General features: G+C 46.4%; 1 protein-coding gene across 5 annotated transcripts in view; it reads left to right on the forward strand.

Moving 5' to 3' along the window:
- Pparg (peroxisome proliferator activated receptor gamma) overlaps positions 1-26,315 on the forward strand; it is a 102,051-nt gene that overhangs the window by 25,381 nt on the left and 50,355 nt on the right. For 2 of the 5 annotated variants that reach the window (XM_090324002.1, XM_090323998.1), the window contains exon 1: positions 24,081-24,284. The exons of the other annotated variants lie outside the window; for them this stretch is intronic. In XM_090324002.1, the coding sequence (XP_090180128.1) occupies positions 24,200-24,284 (85 nt within the window). In that variant the 5' untranslated portion in view covers positions 24,081-24,199. Of the gene's footprint in view, positions 1-24,080; positions 24,285-26,315 lie in introns of those variants that run through there. 5 annotated transcript variants of the gene reach the window in all.

Here is a 26,315-nt window from a genome sequence, read left to right on the forward strand (position 1 = left end):
GCAGGAGGATCAGAGACCCTGTCTTAAAAAAGTGTTTTAAATTAGCTATTTTGGGGGGTAAGTGTGTAGCTTAATGATAGAGCCTTTTTTGCCTGGCATATATGAAGTTCTGGTGTGATTAACACCTTGTAACGGTTCAACTCTTTTAAAATTTGTGATTTGAATATGAAGAGGTTATGCTTTTAGAATGAGAAGTGAGAAGATGAGGAAATTTTTAGCTAGAAACTTATATGGTGAAAATGCATTAAAACACAACAGGTGAGGATGGTAAGAAATGCATAAAATATTTTGCTTTTTTTTGGAAAGTTTCAGCATCTTCATTATGTCATCTGCCTTGCCCTGTTGTGTCTCATGCCTAAGCTACAGTCTGCTGGGTAAATTGATAACTTCCAGTAACTTCTGTGTTACAAATACCGGGTATAATTTTGAACACAGGGCTACAGAGCAAGGGCTTAAAGCTTGGAAGCTGCTCTGACTCCTTGATGCAGGGAAAAAGGAACTGGGACTCTTTCATTTTAATCTTTCTTAGTTTTGTTTTTGTTTTAGGTTCATAGCCGCGCCTGTGCCCCCCCCACCCACCCACCCCCCCCCCCGCCATTAGCTCATCAACACCTTGTTCTCCAAATCCTGTGATCTGAAGTCATTTAAATTATTTGATATTTTAAACCTTTTACACTCTGGATAGGCAGGACATAGGAAGTGTCAGTGACGTAAGCAACTTTAGTAATCTTTCGAAGTCATGGGACTCAGTCTGTGGTAGGAGAAACAATTAGGAATACATTTCAGGGAAATGCCAAAGTAGCACAGACTTGGGTTTTCTTTTGTGAGCGAGCCAGTGGCTTTCCTTTTCTAGCCAGGAATGCACATTGTCGGGGTCTCCTTTTCAGGTCCCCGCCTCACAGGGACCCCCAGTGCCCCAGGTTCCCTCACTATGACTTGTCATTGCTATTTTCCTTATCTGCGAAGGAAGCACGGCAGCTCCCACAGGGGAAATACCGCCTTAACTCAGTCCTAAAATAAGAAATCTAAGGGAAAGGTCACATCCTAATAACTTGTGCAAATCAAAATTCCCATCGAGTTCAGAAGCCATTCTGCAGGAACAGAGCACAAACAACGTGTCACGGACCCTCCTCCAGAGCAGGCCGGGACCCAAGCACCTTCGTATGCAGAAGAAACCACTGGGGACAAATGCACTTGACAAGGCCTATTTTTTTTTTTTTTTAGTAGTCGGTTGGGAATATCCAGAAAAAGGCAAAAATGATTAGTAGACCACAAAAATCTCTTCTTGTTACTTCCAGTGGCATATAAGAAAGTATAACAATAGACTTATGTGATGATAAAACCTATTTTCTTATTAGTATAAAAGAGGTTTAATGTTCAACTGTTTGCTAATACTGACATCTCCTTGGACTCTGAAAGAACTGTAACCATAGGACTCCAGAGAAATTTGCTACTTGGGGAGTCAGCCCCTGGTTCGTGACGTCTCCTACTCTTAAAAACTTCAGGCCTTGCTGGGTGTGGTTGCTCACGCCTGTAATCCTAGCTACTCAGGAGGCGGAGATCTGAGGATCATGGTTCAAAGCCAGCCCAGGCACTAAAGTCCATGAGACGCTTATCTCCAATTAACCACTAGAAAACCAAAGTGGTGCTGTGGCTCAAAGGGTAGAACAGTAGTCTTGAGGAAAACAAAAACAAAGAATGCTCATGGACAGCACCCAGTCTCTGAGTTCAAGCACAAGGACAGGCATGAGGGGGGAGGGGGGCGAGGGAGAGAGAGAAGGGAGAATGTCAGGCCTGTTGCTTATGTTGAAGATCAAGTAAAAACAAACACACAGAGAGCTTGGAAACATTTTCCGGCATTGACTGTCTTTATGACAATCCCGGCAGCATTGCCTTTACTTTTGTCAAGTTCTTTTCCAAATAGAGCAATGCTGGGCAACTCATGCTATGGCCCTCAAGCACCTGGCTACCCAGACCCCTCCTCATGCCCCACTCACTGGCCAAATCCAGGCCATTCCCGGAAGGACACAGGAGGAAGGGAGGCGACCCACATGGGCAGAGACCATCCATGGACTTCGGGAACCAGGCTTCCAGCACGTGCTAACTCCCTTTGAGGCTTGAGCAGAGCGGGAGCCAGCACACGGAGGAAAGGGAGCCACAGCAGCCAGCTAGGCATCTCTGAATGCATTTTGTTGTGGTTGTTTGTTGCCGCTATTCTACACTTGGGCTTCCCAGGCAGCAGATACCGCTGGGGACGCAGGGGACAGTCTGTGGAACTCCCGATTGCTGCCACCCCAAGCTCTTGTTTCTCCCACTCCTTTGCTTCCTTCATGTTAGCTAGGTCAGATTTTCTTCAGTCCTCACCTCGGTGAACTTCACTTTGTTTTGTTTTTTTTGTGTGTTTTTTTTTAAATTTTTTTATTGTAATTAGTAAAAGGGTTACATGATATTTGCCAGATAGAAAGTGCATTAATTCACATACATTGATACCCTTTCACATGTCTTGGTACCCGTTTCCCTCCCCCCCCCACACCCCCCACCTATCTTGGTTTTCCCCCCTTCCCTATCAATTTTCAAATATCCAAATACAAATAAATTCAATATATCAGATAACAAAGTGAGATACTATACCAATATGAGATAACCAAGGGACAGCAAAGGAGATGAGAGACAACATAGTACATTAAGGACAACAATCATTCATTATATGGCTTTTGTTTCAATATCCTGGAGGTCCTTTCAATTAGCTTCACATTATATGGCCTTATGTATCAAGATTTTGCTCTATTGCAAATCTCTGCTAGTAGAGCCCAAGGTTTCTACTGATTATGACGAATGAGGGAAACCATTGAGCCTAAGTTCCTTTGAGTCTGGCTTACTTCACTTAATATGATTTTTTCTAAGTCTTTCCATTTCCTTACAAATGGGGCGATGTCATTCTTTCTGACAGCAGCATAGAATTCCATTGTGTACAAATACCACAACTTGTTGATCCACTCATCAACTGAGGGACATCTAGGTTGGTTCCATATCATTGCTATGGTGAATAGTGCTGCAATGAACATTGTTGTGCTAGTGGGTTTAGTATGTCCTTGTTTCTGGATGGTTGGGTAAATGCCAAGTAGTGGAATGGCTGGGTCATAGGGGAGTTCTATGTTTAGCCTTTTGAGGCACTGCCTCACTGCTTTCCATAGTGGTTGAAGGAGTTTGCACTCCCACCAACAGTGTAGTAGGGATCCCTCCTGGCCACATCCCCTCCAGCATCTGTTGTCATTCGTTTTACTGATCCTGGCCATTCTAACTGGAGTGAGGTGGAATCTTAGAGTTGTTTTGATTTGCATTTCTTTTATGACCAGAGATGTTGAGCATTTCTTCATGTGTCTATAGGCCATTTTTGTTTCTTCTTCAGAGAAGACTCTCTTTATGTCTTTGGCCCATTTTTTAATGGGATGGTTGTTCCTTGGAGATTAGTTTTGGAGTGATTCAATTTTTTGAGTTGCTGATATGTTTTAGATATGAGGCCTTTGTCCGTTGTTTGGTTGGTGAAGATCTTCTCCCACTCTGTAGGCTTCCTGATTAGTTTACTAGCTATGTCCTTTGCCATACAAAAGCTCTGCAGTTTAATGCAGTCCCACTTATCCAGCCTTTCTCTGATTTGTTGTGATTCTTGGTCCTTATTAAGAAAGTTTCGACCTGTGCCAAGGAGGCCTAGTGTGTCTCCTATTCCTTCCTGTAAAGTTTTCAGTGTGTCAGCTTTTACCTCCAGGTCTTTGATTCATTTGGAGTTAATTCTAGTGCAAGGTGACAAAGAAGGATCCAGCTTTAGTTTTCTGCAGGTGCTTAACCAGTTCTGCCAGCACAACTTGTTGAAGAGGCTGTCTTTCTTCCATTCTATTTTTTTGGCTCCCTTGTCAAAGATTAGGTGGCCATAGGTCTGTGGTTTAATATCTGGGTCCTCAGTTCTATTCCATTGGTCTTCAGGCCTGTTCCTGTGCCAGTACCAAGCTGTTTTGAGAATTATAGCTCTGTAATAGAGTCTAAAGAAATGAAGGTTCCTTACCAAACTCATTCTATGAAGCCAGTATAACCCTCATCCCCAAACCAGACAGAGATTCATCAAAGAAAGAGAACTATAGACCTATATCTTTGATGAACATCGATGCAAAACTTCTCAACAAAATACTGGCCAACCGTCTACAACAACTCATCAAAAAAATTATACACTATGATCAAACTGGATTCATCACAGGGAGGCAAAGCTGGTTCAACATACGCAAATCAATTCATATAATTCAACACATCAACAGGAGCAAGGACAAAAATCACATGATTGTCTCAATAGATGCGGAAAAGGCATTTGACAAGATCCAACACCCCTTTATGTTAAAAGCTCTGGAGAAACTAGGAATCCATGGAACATTCCTCAATGTAATAAAGGCTGTGTATGAGAAACCTACTGCTAGTATTACACTTAATGGTGAAAATCTAAAGCCATTCCCTCTAAAATCAGGAACGAGACAAGGATGCCCACTCTCTCCACTCCTCTTTAACATAGTACTAGAATTCCTAGGCAGTGCAATAAGGCAAGAAGCAAGCATAAAGGGGATCCAAGTAGGGAAAGAGGAAATAAAACTATCCCTCTTTGCAGATGACATGATTCTGTATTTAAAGAATCCTATAGACTCTACTCCCAAGCTCCTTGAGCTGATTCAAAGCTTTGGAAGAGTAGCAGGCTATAAAATCAACCCTCAAAAATCAACTGCCTTCCATTACGCCAACAGTGAGAGGAACGAGGCAATAATCAGGAAAGAAACTCCTTTCACAATAGCCTCAAAGAAAATAAAGTACCTAGGAATTAACTTAACTAAGAATGTAAAGGACCTTTTTTGACGAAAACTTTAAAACCCTAAAAAAGGAAATTAAAACAGAACTAAGGAAATGGAAAAACCTCCCATGCTCCTGGATTGGAAGAATCAACATTGTGAAAATGACAATCTTGCCAAGAGCTATCTACAAATTCAATGCAATACCCATCAACATCCCAATGGCATTCTTTAAAGAAATAGAAGAGGCAATCCAAAATTTCATATGGAATAATAAAAGACCCCGTATAGCAAAAACACTTCTTAGCAGAAAGAACAGCGCTGGAGGAATTTCAATTCCAAACTTTAGACTCTATTACAGAGCTATAATTCTGTGAACTTCACTTTGACCCCTCCTCACAAGATACCCGGCATGCCAACCCAGAGATCCTCCGTGCTCAGACACCAGACTCCGTCTGCTGCTGGCCCCAAGCCTTTCAGACAAAGGGAACTTAACCTCTGTTTACAATCTTGGAGGCTTTATTGTTGTCATTGTCATAAATATTGGAAATAAATCCATACAAAATACTTGGGTCCCGCCCTGGTGTAGACAGTTTGAGAATGAGGGCTGGCAGCAAACAGCCACAGGTAGCTTTTAGCTTCCTTAGCATCAGAGACCGGAGCTGAGGCAGTCATCCCCAGCTCAGAGAGTTCATTCTTTCTTTCTTTTTTCCTTCTTTCCTTCTTTCCTTCCTTCCTTCCAGTTTTTATTTGTATTATTTATTAAAGGCATTAAAAACAATCTAGCCAAGCAAGCAATGTTGTGCTGTTTATTAAAGTCAAACTCATTTTTCTACCTACTTTTATGTATGTAGACAGAGAAACGCGGGACCCTTCAGCCAGTCCCCCAATAGATGGGTCGGTGCACTCAGAAGAGATCCTAAAAAAAATAAAAACAACAGGGCGGGAAGTGATCCTCATTCTCCCTCTGCCAGCTTCAGTTCTCCCACAAGTAGACAACGTAGGTGAGACTAAGTGATATCCTAAGGACCATCTAATTCCTTTTAAGCATTGCAGAATGGAGCAATCTGGATCCTTTCCAAAGATAGGCTAATTCTGTCGCTGTCTAGATCAGTGCTAATTCCATTCCAATGCTAATTCATTGCTGTATACATCAAAGGACAACATATAAATAATTAAGTTTAGAACTACTGCCTTCAGAGGTACTAAGGAAAATTTCAGAACTTAGCTCTATAAATAAAAATGTGTGGTTATTTACTTTTCTTCCCTTAAAAATTACTAGGTAAGGGGCCGGGAGTCTAGTGGTAGAGTGCTTGCCTAGCATGCACAAAGACCTGGGTTCGATTCCTCAGTACCACATACATAGCAAAAAGCCAGAAATGGTGCTGTGGCTCAAGTGGCAGAGCTCTAGCCTTGAGAAAGTCCATGGACAGTGCTCAGGCCCTGAGTTTAAGGCCCAGGATTGGCAAATAAATAAATAAAATAAAAAATTACTAGGTAAGCAAGCATGGTAGTTCACACCTATAATCTCAGAATTTGGGAGGCTGGGTGAGAGGATCATAAATTTAAGGCCAATCTGAACCGTATAGTGAATTAAGCGCCAATACGGATTGCATAGCAAGACCTGTCTCAAAGAAAACCAAAAACTAACACAAAAAAATTTACTTGGTAACTATGTAAATATGCTACTAACCACATTGTCATTGTTTTGGAAGCAAGAATACTTTCCTTGGGTCATAGTTACCCGGGAAATATTTATTAGGTGAGTGCAAGACAATTTAAAAGTAAAATGCAGTGGCTTTATGGGGTCCTCTTCCCGTTGTACCCCTGTGGTCTCTGGTCTCTGTGAGAGTTCAGGAATTTGCCAGGCACGCTCTAATGGATGCCTGTTTTGGTAGCATTTTTAATTGGAGTTTTCATTTGGTTGCCAGGTTGACTCTTTGTTGTGGTTGAAGACAAACTTCAGGTTTTTAGAACTATCTTGTATAGTATCATCCTAAGTTTGGGGTTTTTGTGTTGTTATTTTTTTTTCCTCCACCTTTGGTTAATTGAAAATTTGCCAGGAATATTTTTTTTTTAAATAAAAAGAAACCACGTTTCGCATTGTAGCAGAGAGATGATCTAGGAAAAGAGAAATCTACTTCGGAACAAATTTCACTATGCTGCTACTATAAGAGAAAAACCAAAACCACAGAAGCCACCCCCAGTTCAGCAAGCTTTCCCACTAGTCCACAGAGCTGTCACCCAGCCAGCATCAAGGGGGGGAGGGGCTGTCCCCTCCCTGTACCCCAGTGTCGTGGCAGCGGCTAAAAAGCTGGGCATGGCAGTGGCCCAGAACACGTTCCCTCACAGGGATGCGCTGAGAGCTGGAGGAAGTGGATTTGAATTTACCGCAGGCCCCAGACGCCCAGCCGGTGAGACCCAGCTCTGGTTCACAGTCTGAACTGAGAAAATGGACTGTAGGAAGATTGGGCCAAGCACGTGTTTTGTTTAGTTTTTTGTGTTGTTTTTATTTTGGCCTCCTTTGTGCTGCTTTGATATTGGGGGAAACTGCAGATTCTGAGAAATGGTTGTTTCTTAGGTCGAAACTAAAATCAGTTGCTGGGCAGGCTGGCCAGGCACCTGGCTTGGGCATGCTGGTATTCTGGTAAGATGGAAGCAGAGCTGACGGAGTGGGCCGTCCTGGGAAGAATGCAGAGATTGTCCAACTGGTCTAAACAGTTTCCTCCTTCAAGGTTCCTTCAGCTTTGTCTATTTTGTTTTTTTCAAAATACAGAATGTCCTCCTCTCCTCCTCTCCTCTCACTCTCCTTCCTCCCTTCTCTCGTACTAGGGTTTGAACTTAGAGCCTCACGTTTGCTAGAAGGTTCTATGCCACTGTACCACACTCTGTGTGTGTGTGTGTGTGTGTGTAGATTTTTGGCCAGGCCAGTGCTCCTCCCATCTGTGCTTCCATTCCTAGCAGACATGCTGGTCACACTTAGCTGTTGGTCCAGATATATGAACTTTCCTTCCCTACCCCACCCAAGCCGACCTCAAACCACAGCCCCCCCCCACCCTCCCAGGGACCTAAAAGTACTGGCTGGCAGCCCTGCTCTGGGCTGTGCTAATTCTTTCTGTCTCTGATGTTGGGAGTGGAATCCAGGCCTCAGACAATTCCACCTGCAGTGCCCTCCCAGCCCCCAGGCCATCACCTACCCATTCTGGAGCTCCAGAACATAAGTGCACTTGTGTGCATTTTATATCTCCGTTAGACTAGGTGTGCATTTGCAGTTCAGATGATAACCAGTCAATAACAAATCACTTATTTTTACTGTAGCAAAAAATACCTTTAAGGTGAAAGTGACCATTTTGACTAAATTCAATAACAATAGCTGCCTTTTCCATTTCTCAACCCTCAATACCCCTCCCCTAGCCTGAGCAGGGCCCTAACTTGAGGTAAGTCTTTCCCTACTTTGCCCACTGCCACCTCTGTTCTGATTTTGGACTCTGGAATTGGCTTATTCACATTATTTCACATAGGAAGGGGTCATGGAATATTTTATTTATCACGGTGTCTTCAAAGTCCACCCACATTGTGCTGAGGGTCAGAATGTTGCTCCTTTGTATGAATGAATAACATCCACTCTGTGTACCTGGCCGGTAGGGTATCTCGTGCACCCTTCCATCTGTTCATGGGCAGCCGGGCTGCTCTGCCCTTTGCTTGTGTGGGGCCAGGTGCTGGGGATAGAACTCAGGGCTTCACGCCAGACTAAGCCATACCTAGGCCCTGTTCAGAATAAAAGTAAGCTGCTAGTTACAGGGTCAGCCAGGGAGCCCTTTCCATTTCTGCTGTGTGCGGTCTTTCCTCAACATACTGTTGTGTTGTTTTGTTTTTGTCGTTGTTGTCCTTTAAAATGGTATGGAGAAATACAATATAAATTGAGTTCAGATTGCCCTGGGTTGAGGAATCAGGGCCTTTTAACAGGCTGAGTCTTCTGAGAAGTGAATCTACATTTTCCTATAGCTCTAGAAAGCTCTGGCTGTTACCTTGGGAAGCACTTTAAAAGCTGTTGTTTGAAAGCTACCTTCACTTATTCTTATTTGATTTGCTTTGCTTTTGGGGACTGGGTAGTGCTATGTAGGGAGGTGGGCCTTGAACTCATGATCTTGCTGGAGCCTCCTAAGTGCTGGGATTACAGGCCCAGGTAAACCATTTCAACTGCCCTCATCTTCTTTGCCATTGATCCTTGTATTTTCAAGGTAGACACCTGCTGTTGTGGTCACCATGCCACATGCCAATTCCTGAAACACCAAGTTTTGCAAAGTGTTTCTTTACCCACTGGCTCAAGGCCGCCTCCCTGAGGATAGGGTTTGGGTTCTTAGGGGATAAAGAAGCAGAGCAGCGTGGGGGTTGGGGGTGGATGGAGAAGGGCTGTGGCTCCACTGGCAGTCCTGGCAGGTGCACCAGCTTCGTGGCTCTTCGTGAGACTCCTGGGGTGTTGGCACACTCTGAGGGAAGAGTCTTGGCTGCCTGGCATTAGGTCAGCCACTGGCCCAGCACCAGTACAGTCCTAGCTATTTGGGAGTCTGGGCCCTGGAGGATCATAGACGGAGGCCAGCATGGATAGAAAAGTCCAAAGACTCCATCTCCAACTAGCCAGCCCAAAAGCTTGGCTGGAGCTGTGGCTCCGGTGATAGAGCACCAGCCATGAGCAAGCACACTTAGTAAGAGAACAAGATCCTGAGTTCCAGGCACTGCCCCCACCCAAAGAAAGGGTTATGGTTTCCACCAGGGTGAGGGCCACAAGAGAATCCTCCAATTCAAGCAGTGGAAGCGGCCGCCGTGATGACCTAGGGCACAGGGGCTACCTGACAGGAAGAAGCCCCTTTGTTGAGGGAGTTCTTAGGTTCAATCTTCAGAATCAACCCTTTAAAAAACATTGAAAACAGTTCGTCTAAGTTGGATCACTTTTGTTTTCATGGGATAGGAGGGTCTCCCCTCCCCCACCTCCCCGCCTCCCCATGGATACCGGGACTTGAACTCAGGCCTGGCACTGTCTCTTCCTTTTCCTTCTTCTCAAGGCTAGTGCTCTACCACTGACTTCTGTCAGGGCTGACACTGAACCCGGATCTCCAGCTCTCAGGCTCCTGAGTAGCTAGGGTTACACGGTGAGCCACCAGCACCTAGCCTGCTGTGAGAAACATTTTAAGTAGAATTCCCTGGGGCAGCGGGGCAGGTCGGTCGGCATGTTCCTCTGAATGGCCGATTTCGTCGTGAGACAGAGTTTTTGGGTGGCTGACCTCATGTGGATGGCAGTCTTTCAAAATGACTAGCGTTACAGCTATTCAGAAGGACACAGCGAGGTAAGAGGTATGTGAAACATGGTGCCTAAACCTGGTTTGATCTGACTGAGTCAAGAACCAGCTGTACCAGCATTGCCCATGGTCACAATACCAAAGTGAATCTTTTTTTTTTTTTTTTTTTTGCTGGTTCCTATGCTTGAACTCAGGCCCTAGGTTCTGTCCTTGAGCTTCTTTGGCTCAATGTTAGTTCTCTAACCCTTGAACCACAGCTCTACCTCTAGGGTTTTCTCGTGGCTAATTGGAAATAAGAGTCTCACAGACTTTCCTGCCCAGGCCTGGCTTCAAACCATGATCCTCACATCTCAGCCTCCCGTGTAGACAAGATTACAGATATGAGCAGTCTGGGGAAGAAAAGAACTTTTAAACTCGTGTGTGTGTGTGTGTGTGTGTGTGTGTGTGTGTGTGTGTGTGAATGAATGTGTGGGGCTTTGCTTACATTATTTCTGCGTGATGCTGCATATTGAACCCTGGGCTTTGCAGATACTAACCAAGCCAGACCCCAAGCCCCAAATGGCTTCTATTAGTCTTCTTTCCAGATGGGGAAACTGAGGTTTGCGTAGCTCACACAACACTGCAGCCTGACACTGGGATTCAAGCATAGAGGTGTCTCGGAGCCCCCCTCTTTTGTGCTTGTGTCTCTGTCCATCTCTGGAAGCTGAGACTGGGAGTCTTCTTGGTGTGTGCCATGGCTTGGCACAAATGTGTTCTCACCCCCCCACCCCTTCCCTCACGTGTGCCCTCACCTGTGTGCTCTCCTGCCACCTCTCAGCCCCTCCACCCCCCCCCCCACATCAGCTTCACACTCCAGGGTCCCCTGGGCTCTGCTCTCCACACAAGCCCCTGCCCCCAAGACCCCACTTGACACTTGGGAAGCCCAGGGCAGCCCTCCCTCCACCCCGTCCCTCCGCCCTGGACTACCCTACCACCTGCCACCTTTTGACATCTCCACTGGAACTGGCCTGGTTCTTGCAGTCAAGAGTTGTTGCTTCACCGTTGGCCTCTTTGTATAGTTTGTTTCTTCAGTGAAATTTCAGATTCCTTCGGGGCAGCCTTCTGCAGCCTGCACTTCCCACAGTGTCTTGTAAATAGCCCAGGGTTTGGGTTTGGTTTTTTTTTTAGACGGGATTCTCACCCTCACATTGCCCAAACTGCTCTCCCACTCCAGCTCCTGGGCATGGGTGTGGCCAGCGCTGGCCCCGCCCCACCATCCATTCAACAAATACCTGTCCACTGAAGTTAGTTTTTCTGTGTGCTGATTTGATTTGGGTTAGATTACACAGTGTCCTTGACCACGAGCTGTCAGTCAATGGAAATCAATTCTTTCTGATTCTGTTAGAATTTGGTGGTCCATTGCCCTGTCCCAAAATTGCTCCCGTCAACCCGCCTGTGCTCCCACTGTTTAGTTTCTTTTGTCTCTGGTCCCACCATTCAGCTCAACACAGTTGACTGTTTTTGTTGGCTCTAAATTTAGTTCAAGTTATTTTCTTCCTCAGCTTATTTATTCTGAAGTCTAGTCCCTCTCCATTCCCCCTCACCACAGAAGATTGAATTTGTCTCTTTTTATTTTTTTGAGATAGAATCTTGCTATGTCCCCCAGTCTGGCTTCAAATTCTTGATCATTCTACTTCAACCTCCCCGGTGCTGCGGTTGCAGGCATTGTGTACCTCCAGACTCCTGCATCTTAGTTTTATGAATGACCTCCGATGAAAAAGGTGCAGGCTGCCATGGAAACAGCCCAATCCGATGGATTCCAAGATGTGTAGATAGATGGACTCAAGAGACAACACACATGCTTAGAGTAGAATTACTGTTAGTTTTCTTTCAAGGTAATTGAATCTGTTTACTTGACATTTCAGATTGGAATAAAGGGCTTGTCATTAGAAAGCAGACAGGGAGCTGGTTTTATCTTTTGTGTTGTACTTGGTCATGGCCCTAAATTGAACCATCTCACTAGCTAAAGGCTTATGGTTCAAATTTTCCAGGTACTAAGATTTTTTTTTCTTCTTTTTTTTTTTTTTTTTACTGAATTGAATTATCCTGGGTTTTTGCTCATTGGGGTATTTTAGTGAATGGTAGTCATCAAACCAAACTTTGTTTTACTGTCTGCATTGAAATGAGCTGTGTTGATCATTTTTTTAATGCTGTGATTAGGATAATCATCTTGTGTAGCATTTGGAGAGTAGGCCCCTGGGTGGGGAATGTGTCTCCCACCCTCTGACACCTTGAGGTGCACCAATTGACTATTGTTATTTCTGTTGAAAGATACTGAGATGAGATTTGTCATTTGCAAGGGCAGGGCTTGCTTCATCGCATCTGGTGGCTAGGAGGTGGCCAGATGTAAGAGTTACTGCAAGAGGGCCCCAGGCAAAGACCTGTGCAATCGATCCCCACACTCCTCTGCCAAACCACTGCCCTGAGCGAACCCTCACCAGACAATAGAGGAAGGCAAGGGAAAAGAAAAATCTCAGCCCGGCACTGCTCACCACAGAGTTCTAAAGAAAAAAAAAAAAAAAACCACAGGTGTTGTGAAGAGGAATTCCTGCACTAATGAGCTCCCCCTCCAAAGTGTAAGGCAGTGTGCAAACACAAACAAACAACCAAGGTGCCTTGGCCTAGTTTGCAGCTGCCAGGACTAAAGACCTGGTTACACTGCCTGCCCACCTGCCTGCCTGCCCAGCTCCTCACCTTGCTTCATCCTAAGGAGAGGTGACCTCTTTTGCCTGTGATCCGGGCCTGGGAGTGGAGCCAGTCCCAGCACAACCCTCTGTCCCCTGGTCTCACCTTTTAAAAGTGTCCTAGCTTCAGGAGACAGAGCCTGCAGCCTCTGGCACAGCAGGGGTGAGAAACCATGAGATTCATTTACAGTGCGTAGGCTGGGGGAGATGGGAAGAGGGAGGATCAAGCCCTGTTCTGTTTGTACACTGACATGTTCAATGGAACCCCCTCCGTATCTCAGGATGGTAAGCTCCGGGAAAGCCCGGAGCTCAGAGTTCTCTAGAACAATGGAAAAGCTGTATGCACTTGGCCATGTCTCTCGTCCCTAAGGAAAACTCGCCTAACCCCCCCCCCCCCCCCCCCCGCCATTTATGTCAGCATCTGGAAGTTTCCTGTGACCTGCGCCACTGTGTCAGGCATGCTTCCCTCACAGCCACCTCCAGGCAGATCCGACAGAGATGGTTTAAATGCTTAATGGTTGTACAGTGTCCCTTTTTATTAAAGTAGTTTTATGTGATTATATGACCAATAGCTATTGTTGGGAAGTATTTTCAAATTGGAGCAAGAAAGATTAGTTACAACCCCACTACCCAGAAATAGCCAGTGTGGTATGGTGCTCTTCACACACACACACACACACACACACACACACACACACACACACACGCACACACACACACACACACTGAATTTACTTGTTTAATCTTTCTTCATTGTGCTGGGAGTGGAACCTAGGGTCTTTCACATGCTAGGCCTCTGTGTGTGTGTGTGTGTGTGTGTGTGTGTGTGTGTGTGCAGTTATCACAGTAAGCCTACAGAGTATAGACTGCTTCTTCTATTTAGGGTAGAGCATCGATGATAATGAACCATGACAGTGACAATTCACTGGGTGGCAGACGTCAGACACCATCAAGCCTGCTCTTCCATCCCCATGGAAGATCCAGCTCCAGGCCCATCCCCCCCCCTGCCACCTTCTCACCACCGCTTACTGTGTTTATGGAACGAGATGTTAGCACATCCTTCAAGCCAGTTTTAGCAATTTTTCTATAGCTCTGTCTCACTGTTCCTTGATTAAACTGCACCCTTCAAGAAAGGATTTTCTTACAATTCTCAGTACGCACATCACTTCTATTATAATGTGACTTAAATGCGCGTGCCAATTAGGTGTAAATCAGTTGTTACGATGGCAGCTCCTAAACATGGACAGAACGAAGAGGCATTATAAAAGCTTTACTGTGCATGTCAGAAATGTGGACGTGGAAACCACTGCTCATGCCTGTTCCTCGTTGGCTCTGCCTCTGGGCCCGTGCAGCCCCTTCCCACAGAACGGCGGCACATCCACAGTGGCACCCAAACTGTTCCCTAGAGCCAAGAGCGAACTGTCCTATCAGGTCAGCAGTGTGAAAGCAAAATTGAGGACATAAAGCAGGGGTACCATGCCAGATCCAAACCCACGCCAGAAATAGAGAATTAGGGACTTTGTCAAGTCTCTGTGTCTCCCCAGTGCATGAGGCGGGGGGCGGGGGGGACAGGGGACAGAAGTGAACTGCGGGACAGTCAGGAAACAACAGGCCTCAGTGACTGGCGGGCAGAGGAGCGGGCCGCAGCCAGGATGCAAGGACTGCAGGGCTCACCAGGCCTTGCAAAGGTCACAGAGCTCAGCCCTGTTCACTAAAATTCGTGGAACTGTCCACTAGGGGCCCCGGGAAAGCTACTTGATTTCCTAAGGATATGCACTCCATGCTTGCCTCCTGATGGATGGAGGAAAAACCATTGTTGTAGTGGAACCAGAGAAGTGTAATGGTAATGTGTCACACAGCAGCTTCGAGAGCAGCTCAGAGAGGGCCCGGTGGCAGCCACTTAACCTCTGTGCCTTTGTTTCCCCAGGTAGAAACAAGGAGTGAGAGGAGGTTATAGTATTCTTGAGAATTTCTTGCACAAATGAAGATCTTATCCTAACACTGCCATTTTCTGTGCACCCCGCTCTCTCCTCATTCACCCCAGTTCTCCCCCCTCCCCCCCCCCCCCCGCCTCCTCAGGGTCCCCTTCACCTACAGTGGCCACCACGTCCTGGCCTTCCTGCCTGGTGTTGTCAGTGGTAACTCCTGCTGCCTTGGTGTGGAAGCTTCCTAGCCCTCTTGAGAGGCCTCCCACGGATAGCAACACATTTCCCCCAGGCAGTACACAGGCAGAACAATGGCGCAGACAATGGCACCTCCTCGGAGTGCACGAGCCAGGGCTTGGCCATTGTTTCTTTCTCCTGCCTGAGGAAGGAATTGTGCTCTCTGAGTCCCCAAGAAGATTCTGGCTCCTCTACCTCTTCGGGTTCCCAAGTCACAAACAATGAAGCAATTCGGCCTCCTTTCCCCTCCGTTCAGTGTGTAGGATCTTTGTCAGTTTGCCCAGAGTGGCTGGAGGCTTTTGGAGCTGCTCTTCTGTCTGTGTGCAACAGATAACAAATGAAAACAGAATCAGGGAAAGGCTGATTAAGACCCAATTTTATCTTTATTGTGGGGGGAGGGTGTGGCAGTGTTTGACCTGAGAACCTCATTTCTTGTCCATCGAGTCTTACTTCCTAGATCTCAGTACATTCTCAGAAAAGAACTGTGAGCGCAAAGCAGAGGTGATTTAGTCTGTCCAGAATCAGAGACTCGCTTTTCACAGCCAGACTGGCATCTCCCATAGCTTGGAAAGAGCCAGTTCCATTTGTGATGTGGTCTAACCATCTGTCAAGAGTAACTACTAGTTAAAATCTGAAAACAGGGACTGAGAATGTGGCTAAGTGGTAGAATGCTGGCCTAGCATGCACAAAGGCCTGGGTTTGATTCCTTGATACCACATACACAGAAAAGACTGGGAGTGGTGCTGTGGCTCAAGCAGTAGAGCACTAACCTTGAGAAAGCCCAAGGACAGTTCCTAGGCCCTGAGTTCAAGATCTAGGACCAGCAAAAAATAAAATAACCTGGGGATTTGGAGGGAAAGGTAAGTTAGATGTGTTTTATCATGGGAACATCCAATGGAGAGAGGTTCTACCTCACTGAGGAAGTGTGATATGGAAATAGACATTTAATCTTTCTTCCCTGTAGGAATCCCATAGCCTTAGGTCTCAAAGGAAGTTCTGACAAATGCCAGCTAATAAATGTAGGAATGCTAGAAGTAAAAAAAACGTTATTTCATAAACTCAGAAATACTGATTCAGGAAAATCAGGATCAAGTTTAGTAATGAAAACCTTTAGTTGAATTGATAGTAAAACAGAATGCTTAGTCCCAGACTGCGGGAACGAACCAGCGTACCTAGTTTATTTGCTGAAATGGGAGGTTGGGGAGGAAGATTGCGCAATCCCCCTTTTCTCTCCACCCCTGCCACCCGCCTTAAACATGATACTCTCCATTTCTTCTTACCAGGTAAATGAATTTATAGGTGTCAGCCACTGTGCCCAGTCCACAGTATTCAGTCTGTTTCCACTTAAATCTAATCAAAGAAGACAACATGTATTTGGTTATGCATCTTTTAAATGTTTTCAAACCCTAGCATAATTGTCCTTCCCACAACCCACTGGCCCCTTCATTTTCAGGCCTCTGACTACAGGGGCTAAGTGCGTCAGTGATTTTCCTGGGTTGTCATGTGGCTTGGTTCTCCATCCCACGTCTCCTGTACACTCAATATCACAGCGGACCCAGGATTCAAGCTGGACACATCCACAAGAGATGTAGGCTTTCCCACTGGTCTGCCCTGCCACTCGCCTAGACCAGGCTACCCACTTTCTTGTGTGGCCTTGTTTCTACTCCTCTGTGTGCTGGTACTTGGGCATGATAAGAAAAAGAAGAAAAAGGGGTGGTCCTAGGGGTATGTTTAAGTGGTAGATTGCCTAGGTAGCAAGCTCAAGGCAGCGGGTTCAAACCCCAGCACTGCCAAAAAGAAAGCCTGTTCGGGGTCAGCTGAGGAAATGTGAATGAGGATGGGGAGTTGTTGAAATAAGCATGTGATAGAAAGAATATTGACTTTAAAAAGCAAAGTACTGCTAGGAAACACCAAATGCCAAGCTAATGTTGCATATGTGTGTACATGTGTGTGCTTAGCTTACATAATGGAAAAACTCACCCACCCTTTCCTTCTAAAATGTGAGTTCCAGGTCCTTTGAAGAGGAGAGTGAGAACAATGCTACTTGCTAGCCACTCTTACAATTTTATTAGTTGGATTCTCATAAAGGATTACAGTTCGATGATAAGAATTCGTACTATAAATTTGAGAGTCCATTTTGTCATGCCTAATCCTCATGATTCCTCTTTTCGATGAGGAAACATTTGTAGGTGACGGAATTCAAGCCCAGGCCCAACGCTCAGCCCTTCTGACCACAGAGACACCAGCAAAGGTGTGCTGCCCTTGGGTTTTCCCACTGGGGAAGTGGAAACCAGGCCTCGTGCACAGGGCAGGTGCTCTGCCCCTGAGCTCGGCCGCTGGGCTCCACATCAAAGCTGTGTGCAATCTGGGCTGTCATTCTCCCTTCTGCTGCCATGAGCTGCCCGGATAATTCTGAACTGCAAAGGGAGGAAACACTGTGCCCTTCCAGGGCCCTTGTTTGTGTTCTTCCGTGGCTACCAGGACGTGGATATTTTCTCCTGATGATCTTTATGTTTTAGATAATGGTGACTGTTAGGTAGACCAGACAACCCACACTGTTCTGGGACTGTGGTAGCTGCCTGATTCACCATGCACCAATGAATGCAATCGCATGCTGATAAGCATATGTCGTGAGTGATCACATGGCCGATGGTTGACCTGGGCCTGGGTTCAGACATTGCCTTATTTTAATGAAATGGAGCCTAGGCTAGAACGTGGAACTAGGAATCACGAAGCTTGATTTGCTGTTCAAACTCTGCTACTGCCTGAGGAACACCATTTCTTTCCTCTGAAGCTGGTTTTCCTTACATGAAAAGTCAGGAGTTCAAGCCAGATATCAGTGGCTCATACCTGTGGCCCTACCTACTCAGGAGACTGAGATCTGAGGATCACAGTTCAAAGTCAGCTCAGGCAGGAATGTCTATGAGACGCTTATCTCCACTCAATCACCAAAAGGCTCGAATTGAGCTGTAGCTCAAGTGGTAGAGCAATAAAAGCTCAGGGACAGCTCTCAAGCCCTGAGTTCAATCCCCAGAACCAACACACACACACAGGCACACACTCACACACAGAGTTAAGAGTTCAGTGTGTTGATTTCTCCTGTACTATACATGACTCTATGATTTTGGTGGTTTGCTTTTTGTTGTTTGGTTTTGTTTTGTTTTGTGGGTCATGAGGCTTGAACTCTGGGCCTGGGCTCTTCAGCTCAAGGCTACTGCCCTTACCCTTGAGCCAAGCCCCACTTCCCATTTTCTAGAGGTTAATTGGAGATAAGAGTCTCAGGTTCTTTTGTGCCTGGGCTGGCTTTGAACCTTGATCCTCAGATCTCAGCTTCCTGAGTAGCTAGGGTTATAGGCGTGAGCCACCATGCCCGGTTGGGATTTTAGTAGTGAGTATTTTTCCCTTAGCACACTGGAACAGTGCTAATTGCCTATTTTACATGAGCTAAACCCCTGCTCAAGTCCTGCAGTTCTGAGCTGGCTGAAATATAGTATTTCATCCATATGAGCCTAAGAACTCGACAAGTAACTGATAAGAAGCAATAAATAAAACCTGAAGACCAGTGCTATTGGAGCTTCAGGATTTCCTGCAACACAAACCTGTGCTGATAATGTGGCCAGTGGTGGTGTTTTCTCATGCTAGAACCCAATTCCTGGGCTTTCTCAGAGATGAGCATGCAGAGGCAAGTTAGCATAGCTCAGGATGTGTCTGGTTCAAAAGCACAGCACCTGGAAAAGAGTAAAAAGTAGATAGACAGGTTAGACTTTTCCAGGTACTGCAAAAATTAACTTTTGAAGGAAAGAGGGTGAGGGAAAGGAAGCTTTCTGTTGGTTTTTCTTCTGATGGCTTTTGTTTTAGGCTGTTGGCCATGGTTTTCCAATAGGAAAGGCACAGTAGCATGGAAGTGGAGCAAGAATAACGCAATGTGTATAACTTCCACTGACCCTTACAGCACTTACAGGCCTGTTATTAAATAGCTTTCCATAGGAATCCAAAAGGATCTTAGTAATGATTTTCTGAGATGGAACCGTTTGGAGCCCACACCTGTAATATCATTTGAGAGACTGAAGCAGCAGGATCATGAGTTCAGGATGCCCGGGAAGACCCTGTGTTTGCACACACACACACACACACACACACACACACACACACAGAATTCTTCTTCTGAGCTCCGAAGATCCTTTGAGCCATTTGAGCCTTGCCTGAGCAACACAGGGAGAGGGGCAGAAGGCTGAGGCCTCCTCTCAAAAACAAAATCAAACCTCAGTACCAGCACTTAATAAATGCTGGGGAGAGGACCAGTGTGCGTGGGTTTGATTTTTATGGGAAAACTAGAAAGATCTGTCAACAACAATAGTTCTGGCTCTAGGTACGTAGCTGTGGACCATTTCAATGTGCAAATTATTATTTGCTTGTTTTTCTGTGTTTCCTAACAAGTTTCTTACAAGTTGTGATTTGTGTCTCTAAAAAGAAAAATAAATTTAAGTAAAGCTTTTTAAAAATAGAATTATTGTATTTTGGAGAGAGGCCTTTTCCTTCTAAAGATGGATTATAGGGCCTCAAAGATTATGTCCAGGGCCAGGAGTTTGGCCTAGTGGTAGAGTCCTTGTCTAGCATGCACAAAGACCCGGGTTCAATTCCTCTGTACCACATACATAGAAAAAGGCTGGGAGTGGTGCTGAGGCTCAAGTGGTAGAGCTCTAGCCTTGAGAAAAAACCCAAGGTCAGTGCTCAGGTGCTGAGCTCAAGCCTAAGACTGGAAAAAGAAAAAAAAGAAAAAGATCATGTCCAGCCAGGCTTCTGTCTTGATGTATGAGACCCTCTGTGCCAGGATTCAAGTGTCTTCCCTGTCTTTGCCCTCCTGCCTCTACTTCCCAAGTAACTGGGATTACAGGTGTACCTTACCATGCCCAGCTAAAAATATCAAATTCACATCTGCCAGAGCCACTGACTTCAGGTCATCCATTATTTCCTTGAGTCATTTTACTTTCAATCAAGACAATGCAATTATCTGGCATCCTAATTGCATCTTAAAATATGACTTACTAAATGCTCCTGTGACTGGGCTCTGCCATTCAGAGGACCTCCCCCTCCCTCCCGCCCCATCCCCTTCTGCAGCCCGGGTGTCTCCTTCTGTGGGAATGCCCAAATGCGGGGTACGGGAGTGTCTGTTCCCCGAGGCGTGTGCCTGTTGGCTTCCCCTGTGACTGTGAAGAAACCCCAGGCTGATGCAACCAGCCTGGGAGGTCGGAGGTCCCCGCCAGCCACGCCCAGCCAGGCCAGCCACGCCCAGCCAGGACGGGGGCCACCACCGAGATGTTTCCTTGGGAACGTGAGGTTGTGTTGGAAGGGAGGAAACGGGTACCACCACCAGCTCACTAGGCCTCTGAGCTCCTCCCTGAGTGACACGCGTGACGGAAATGTAGCAAGCCACTATTCTTTCATCACCCCCGTGGTCAACAAAAGCCATCCCCACAATCTCAGTGCCAGCCAGCCAGAGGGCCAGGGGTGGGGGGGGGTCTCAGTGTTCTGGGGGTACAGAAAGGCAGATGCCCCCCATCGGAGCTCCAGAACATTTAGGAGTGAGCTTAAAATGCTCGCTCCAGGTGCCGAGAAGGTCCTGGCCAAGTCCTTCTGTGACACGGCAGTTCACTGTGCTCTACTGTGGGGCTGGCCTAAGGTCTCCTCTAAAGGACAGGACACAAGCCAGGCACCGGTGGCTCACACCTGTAACCCTGGCTTCCCAGGAGACTGATGCGTGAGGATTGGGCTTGAAGTCTGCTGGGGCAGGAAAGTGCACGAGACTCCTGTTTCTCATTAACCACTAACCACGCTGGAAGTGGGTCTGTGGCTCTGAGTGGTAGGGCACCTACCTGCCTTGAGCGCAAAACCTCAGGGACAGCATCTACACCCTGAGATCAAGCCCCAGGACTGGCACACGCGCACGCGCGCACACACACACAGTGCAACATTGGGGAATGTGAAGACTGAAGATCAGAACATTCAGGTACATGTCATGAGTCAGGGATTTTCTGGTGGTGTGTGCAGTCTCTGATGGAACAATTCTAACACTTTATTTCTGATATCAGGGCATGTACACTGGCCTTCAGAGTTCAGTGCACTCGTTGAGAATAGCAGTGGTGACTTCCAGACACATTCGCCTCCACGCCTGCAGTCATCCTGAGTGCTTGGCGATGCTCAAAGACTGGGCAGTGACGGGTGGGTGAATGCACAGTTGTAAAATAAAATTGATAAGGAGACGCATAATTAGTAAAGATGAGGCTGGCTGTGAACATTTTCACCCATCTTGGTGTCAATGAATGCAGTATTTCTTTTCTCCCTTTGTTTCTCTCTCTCCTCTCCTTTCTTGTGTCAATCCTAGCCTTGAACTCAGGACTTGAGCTCTGCCCCTGAGCCGTTTGTTCATGACTAGCACTCTACCACTTGAGCCACACCTCCACTTTTGGCGTGTGTGTGTGTGTGTGTGTGTGTGTGCTTAATTGGAGATAAAGAGTTTTACAGACTTTCTGCCCTGGCTGGCTTTGAACCATGATCCTTAGGTCTCATTCTCCTAAATAGCTAGGGTTACAGGCAGGCACAAGCCACCAGCCCCTGGCTGCTAGGTCATTTGTTAATGACCTAATGTGATGGGAGAGAAGATTATCACTGTCATCAAGTGTGCAGAGAGCATCTTTACTGTGTTACTGTAAGCTCTTCATAACTGGGGCGCTTGGTGACTGGTGTGCTGGGGAGTTGTCTGAGCTGCTTCCTGCCCTATTCTGTTTACCAAAACTGCAGCTCTTGTTTACCAACTACTTTTGAACTCTGTGAGATAAGGACGCCTCCATCTGGCCCAGGATCACCTCTCTCGCATCTCTCACACCTGGCTTCTTCCTCGCCTCCCACTCCATTGCCAACAAATATTTGTTGAATAAACAAATGAAATACTGGAGCAGGAGAGATCTTCTTTCTTTCCAATAAAAAAAAAAAGCAAACAAAAACAGTCCAACCCAAGGAGAGAAGACAGGAGAGGGCAGATGTGGTCATAGAAACAGGACATAAGGCTCGTGGAACAATTTAGTTCAAAGGAACTTCACAGAAGCACAGAACTAGTAGAGGCCTTTACTACAGCCATTGTGCAAGTTGAATGGCAACTGTGGGAAAAATGAGGAGAGGGAATAAAAGAGAGGACTGGAGATGTGGCTCAAATAGCAGAGCACTGTGGCTGAGAGCAGGAAGCTCTGAGTTTAAATCCTGGTGCAAGCATACCTCCACCAAAAGAAAAAAAAAAGATGGAAGGAAATAATAACGGAATAGGCAGCGCCCAGGCACGTGCTTGCATGCATGCTGTGTGTCCCCCGTGCAGAACTGGAGTCTAGACTCGAGAATCGAGTCCCACGCTGGCCTCTGCACATGGGCGGGAGATTGTACAGCCATTCCTTAAACCTTGATTGTGCTGCCCGATTTTTCCTCTCACTGGGAGGCCGCCCCGGCGAAGAAGACTGATGCAGGCATCTGGGCCCCAGGTAAGCATAGCACCAGGCAGAGTGGGATTGCAGGCTGGATCCAGTCCATGAAAAACTGATTTTGACCTGTGAGTCCTACAGGGATTCTTGGGTTCCAGCACATCCGTGAACGCTGGATCTTCTCTGTAGCCAAGTTGTGGGGAATCACTGTGGACGCTGGGTGAGATGGTCAAGCCCTGAGGGGAGAGGAGAAATGCTTTTCTGGAGCATTTGAACTGCAGTATCAATATCATGAATTCTACGCTGTGATAATTCCCTCCATGACCCGGAATGTTCCAGAGCAGCGTTCATGCGGGTATTACCTTAGTGTCACTTTGGTGGAGGTTTTCATCACCATCTCTGTTTTATTCTGCATCACTGCTCCCAGCTCGAGCAGACAGCCTCTCCTCGAGGAATGAATGGTTAGTTACTCCGTGTCAGAACAACTAGACTCGCAGCTATTCCAGTTGAGAGCATAGAGATGCGTGCTGCCCTCCGACACGCCACCCCCACGTCTCTGAAAACCCACGGGCCTGCAGCCTCACTGGGCCACGGTGTAACCAGACCTGCTCTTGCATTGGCAGCTAAGCACGGCTAACGCTGCTCTGTGCCAAAAAGGGCAAAGGCCTTGAGTAAGAAGCCAGGTCTTCCTGATTACAAAACTGACCACAATTCCTTGCCAGCCTAGCAGGGTTGGTCTCCCCCCCCCCTACTTCCTAGTAATGTGGTTCTTCTGAGATAGAACTCTATTATTTCATTTTTCATTATGATAATAATAGCATTTCTTTTGAAAACCAAGTGTGGAAAACAGGGTTGAAGTTGCTATTGATGGATAAACAAGTTTATAAAGTTGGCTGTAGAAAACAGAAATTTCCCCATCCTCCGTGCCGTCTTGGACAGCTACTTAAATTCTACCACAGGAATGAACTTTTTGGGTAAAAAAATATCCTAGATAGACTATATGGCAGGAGCACCCAGGTTTGTGAAAACATATTTGATTCCAAAGTTTTCTTCAGTTAATGTAAGCTTCAGCCAGAAAAAGACACCCAAGAAAAACTTTGGCCAGATAAGTGCTATGTGGTGTTTCACAAGAATTCAAAGTTTTTAGCCAGGCGCAGTGGCTCACGCCTGTCACCCTAGCTACGCAGAAGGCTGAGATCTGAGGATCACAGTTCAAAGCCTGCCCAGGCACTAAGAGAGATACTCTTATCTCCCATGACCCACTAGAAAACTGGAAGTGGCACTGTAGCTCCAGGGGTAGGGTGGTAGCCTTGAGCTGCAGAGCTCAGGGACAGTAGCAGGCCCTGGGGTCCTAGCCCCATGACCAAAAGCAACTGCTGTGTATTTTATGCCTTCACTCTGGAGTCCAAACACGCCTCCCAGACACCGAACTCGGATCACTGGCGAGACGTGAAGCAATGTCCCCTTGTAATCTACCAAGTCTTGCCAAAGCAGTGAGCCACGTTGTGACATACCATTTTTGTCACAGCTGGCTCAGCCTCAGGTTGGTGCCAGCCAACTTCAGCCTGGTCCTCTCTGTGTTTATTCCCACTTCTCCCAAATATTTGGAAACGGGTGTCTTGACTCACTGGTGGCTTCACAAAGGCTCTTTTCCTTTAACGGGATTAATCTTTTCCAAGAAATAGAGCAAACAAGTGTGAATGAGAGCAAATCTTGTCCCGTACGGCGATGGGTGAGACTCTGGACCCAGAGGGTGACCGCTTCGGTGACACGCTGCCTGTTGCCACCTCTCAAGTGACTCTCGTCCACTCAGGTGCTCTGTGTGCTTGGGGGGGGGGGGAGCGGAGGGGCTGCTGGCAGAGCCTTCTGCTGTGTACTTCAGGATCTGAATCCTTCTTGGGTTACTATGCTTAGACACACATTTGGGACCTTAACCTCATCCATATTTTCTCTCTGGGCATGGAATCTTTCCTTCCTTTTCAGCATCAGAGGTAGCATGGCTCCCCAAACGCTTCCCAGAGGTTATATAACTCCCCACACACCAGCAACCATGTGTTTTCAAATACCTGAAGGATTGCGTTTCTTCCTTTTCTCTCGTATTTTTTAGGCTTCTCTCTCCTAGATGTTTTTGTCCCTCACAGTCTGTTTCTTCCTCTTAAAGCATCCTCAGGGCTCCTCTCACTCCCAGTGTGCAAGGGCAAGTTCTGTTCCTTTTTCAGATCACTCAGGGTTCCTATGAGCACAGCCCCTAGTGCCTTGAAGAAAAGCACACCAGGAAGGCCTTGGAGAATGCATATTCTGAGCACCTCACTTACACGTGAGGAAATGGGGTCCTTTCTAGGTGGTGCGCATGCTCAGGTTTGGCAGTGCAGGCAGGAACCTCGATTCTCCACTTTTCAGAGCCATTGCAGAGCCCTGAATTCTTTACTCTTTAGCCCCTTCCACGGGGGGATTTTTACAGCACAGCTTTTTCTTTGTGCGCTTCATATTTGTTCCTGTATGACCATGTCTTTCTGTTTCTCTCTCTTTTCAGAGATTGCATGAGGGAAAAAAAAAAGTAGCTCATGTTCACTTAGGCAATGTATGTTTTATACTCTTCTTGTTAACCCAGTAAAATGAAGTCATTTAGTGGCTGAAATGAATGGTTTCGGACTTTCTCATTTTCCTGGCAGCCTGAAGTTTTGAGTTTTCTTTTCAAAAAGAATAGGGGCGTGCTTCATGAAGCACTACTTTGATTTGGGGTGATTTTGTGTGCGTGCAGGGCTTGAGTTTGTGCCATCCGTCATTGTATGTCTCCAAGTCTCTGCCCTGTCAACCCGGAGGCTCACTGCATTCTAGTCCATCCTTTGAGCCATAAAAATGATTGTCATCTTTCTTTAGCTATTACTTTTAGCTGGCCTCAGGGAAACATGTCCTGGCTATACTGTAAAAACAGTTCTTGAGTCAAAATTTATTAGTTTTGTCTCTTTAAAAAGAATATGCCTAGAATGCAACATGGCAGATATTTTACGTTAACTGGGTGGCAGATGCAGTTTACGGTCAGGGTGGGTTGTCTGACTCAACTTAGTTTTCATTCTATGCCGATCTTTTGTGCAGAAAAATTCCTCTCAGTGTAATTTCTTTTTTTGTATGGGTCCTGAAGCTTGAACTGGGCACAGTCCCTGAGCTCTTCAGCTCAAGGCTACCACCCTACCCCTGGGCCTGGGTGTTGTCCTTGAGCTTTTCAGCTCAAGGCTACCGCCCTACCCTTGAGCCAAGCCTCACTTCCCATTTTCTAGAGGTTAATTGGAGATAAGAGTCTCAGGTCCTTTAGTGCCGGCTGGTTTTGAACCCTGATCCTCAGATCTCAGCCTCCTGAGTAGCTAGAACTATAGGTGTGAACCACCGCGCCTGGCTTCAGTGTAATATTTTTGCATCTCAAATCCCTCCAGGAGAATAGCCTCGACCTTCTTCTTTCACGTGTGTAGTACAAAATAGGATTCTTTGCTGAGGATTGTGGCAGGTGCTTCTAATCCCCGATATTTGGGAGATTGAGATAAGGGGATCACTTGAGTCCAGAAGTTTGGAGCCAGCCTGGGCAGCATGGTGAGAGTATGTCCTTTAAAAATGGATGATGAGCAGTGTTTTTGTACCAGTCATTTAACTCTTACGTGGGCTCTGACTCCCTCTTACTCCTCAATGGTGGGGGTGGAGGGTGTTGTTCTTGTTAGGATTTTGAGTTTCTAACATCCAGGAACCCGGGTTTCTTATTTCTCTTGTGCTTCACAGATGACTCTAAGTACTTTACTTCTTCCCTCCCTGCCCAAGCACACAAATGAAGTGATGTTTTCATGATCACCGCTAG

Source organism: Megascapheus bottae, chromosome 33, assembly GCF_031878675.1.
Source record: "Megascapheus bottae isolate mThoBot1 chromosome 33, mThoBot2.hap1, whole genome shotgun sequence".
In the NCBI taxonomy this organism is placed as follows: domain Eukaryota; kingdom Metazoa; phylum Chordata; class Mammalia; order Rodentia; family Geomyidae; genus Megascapheus; species Megascapheus bottae.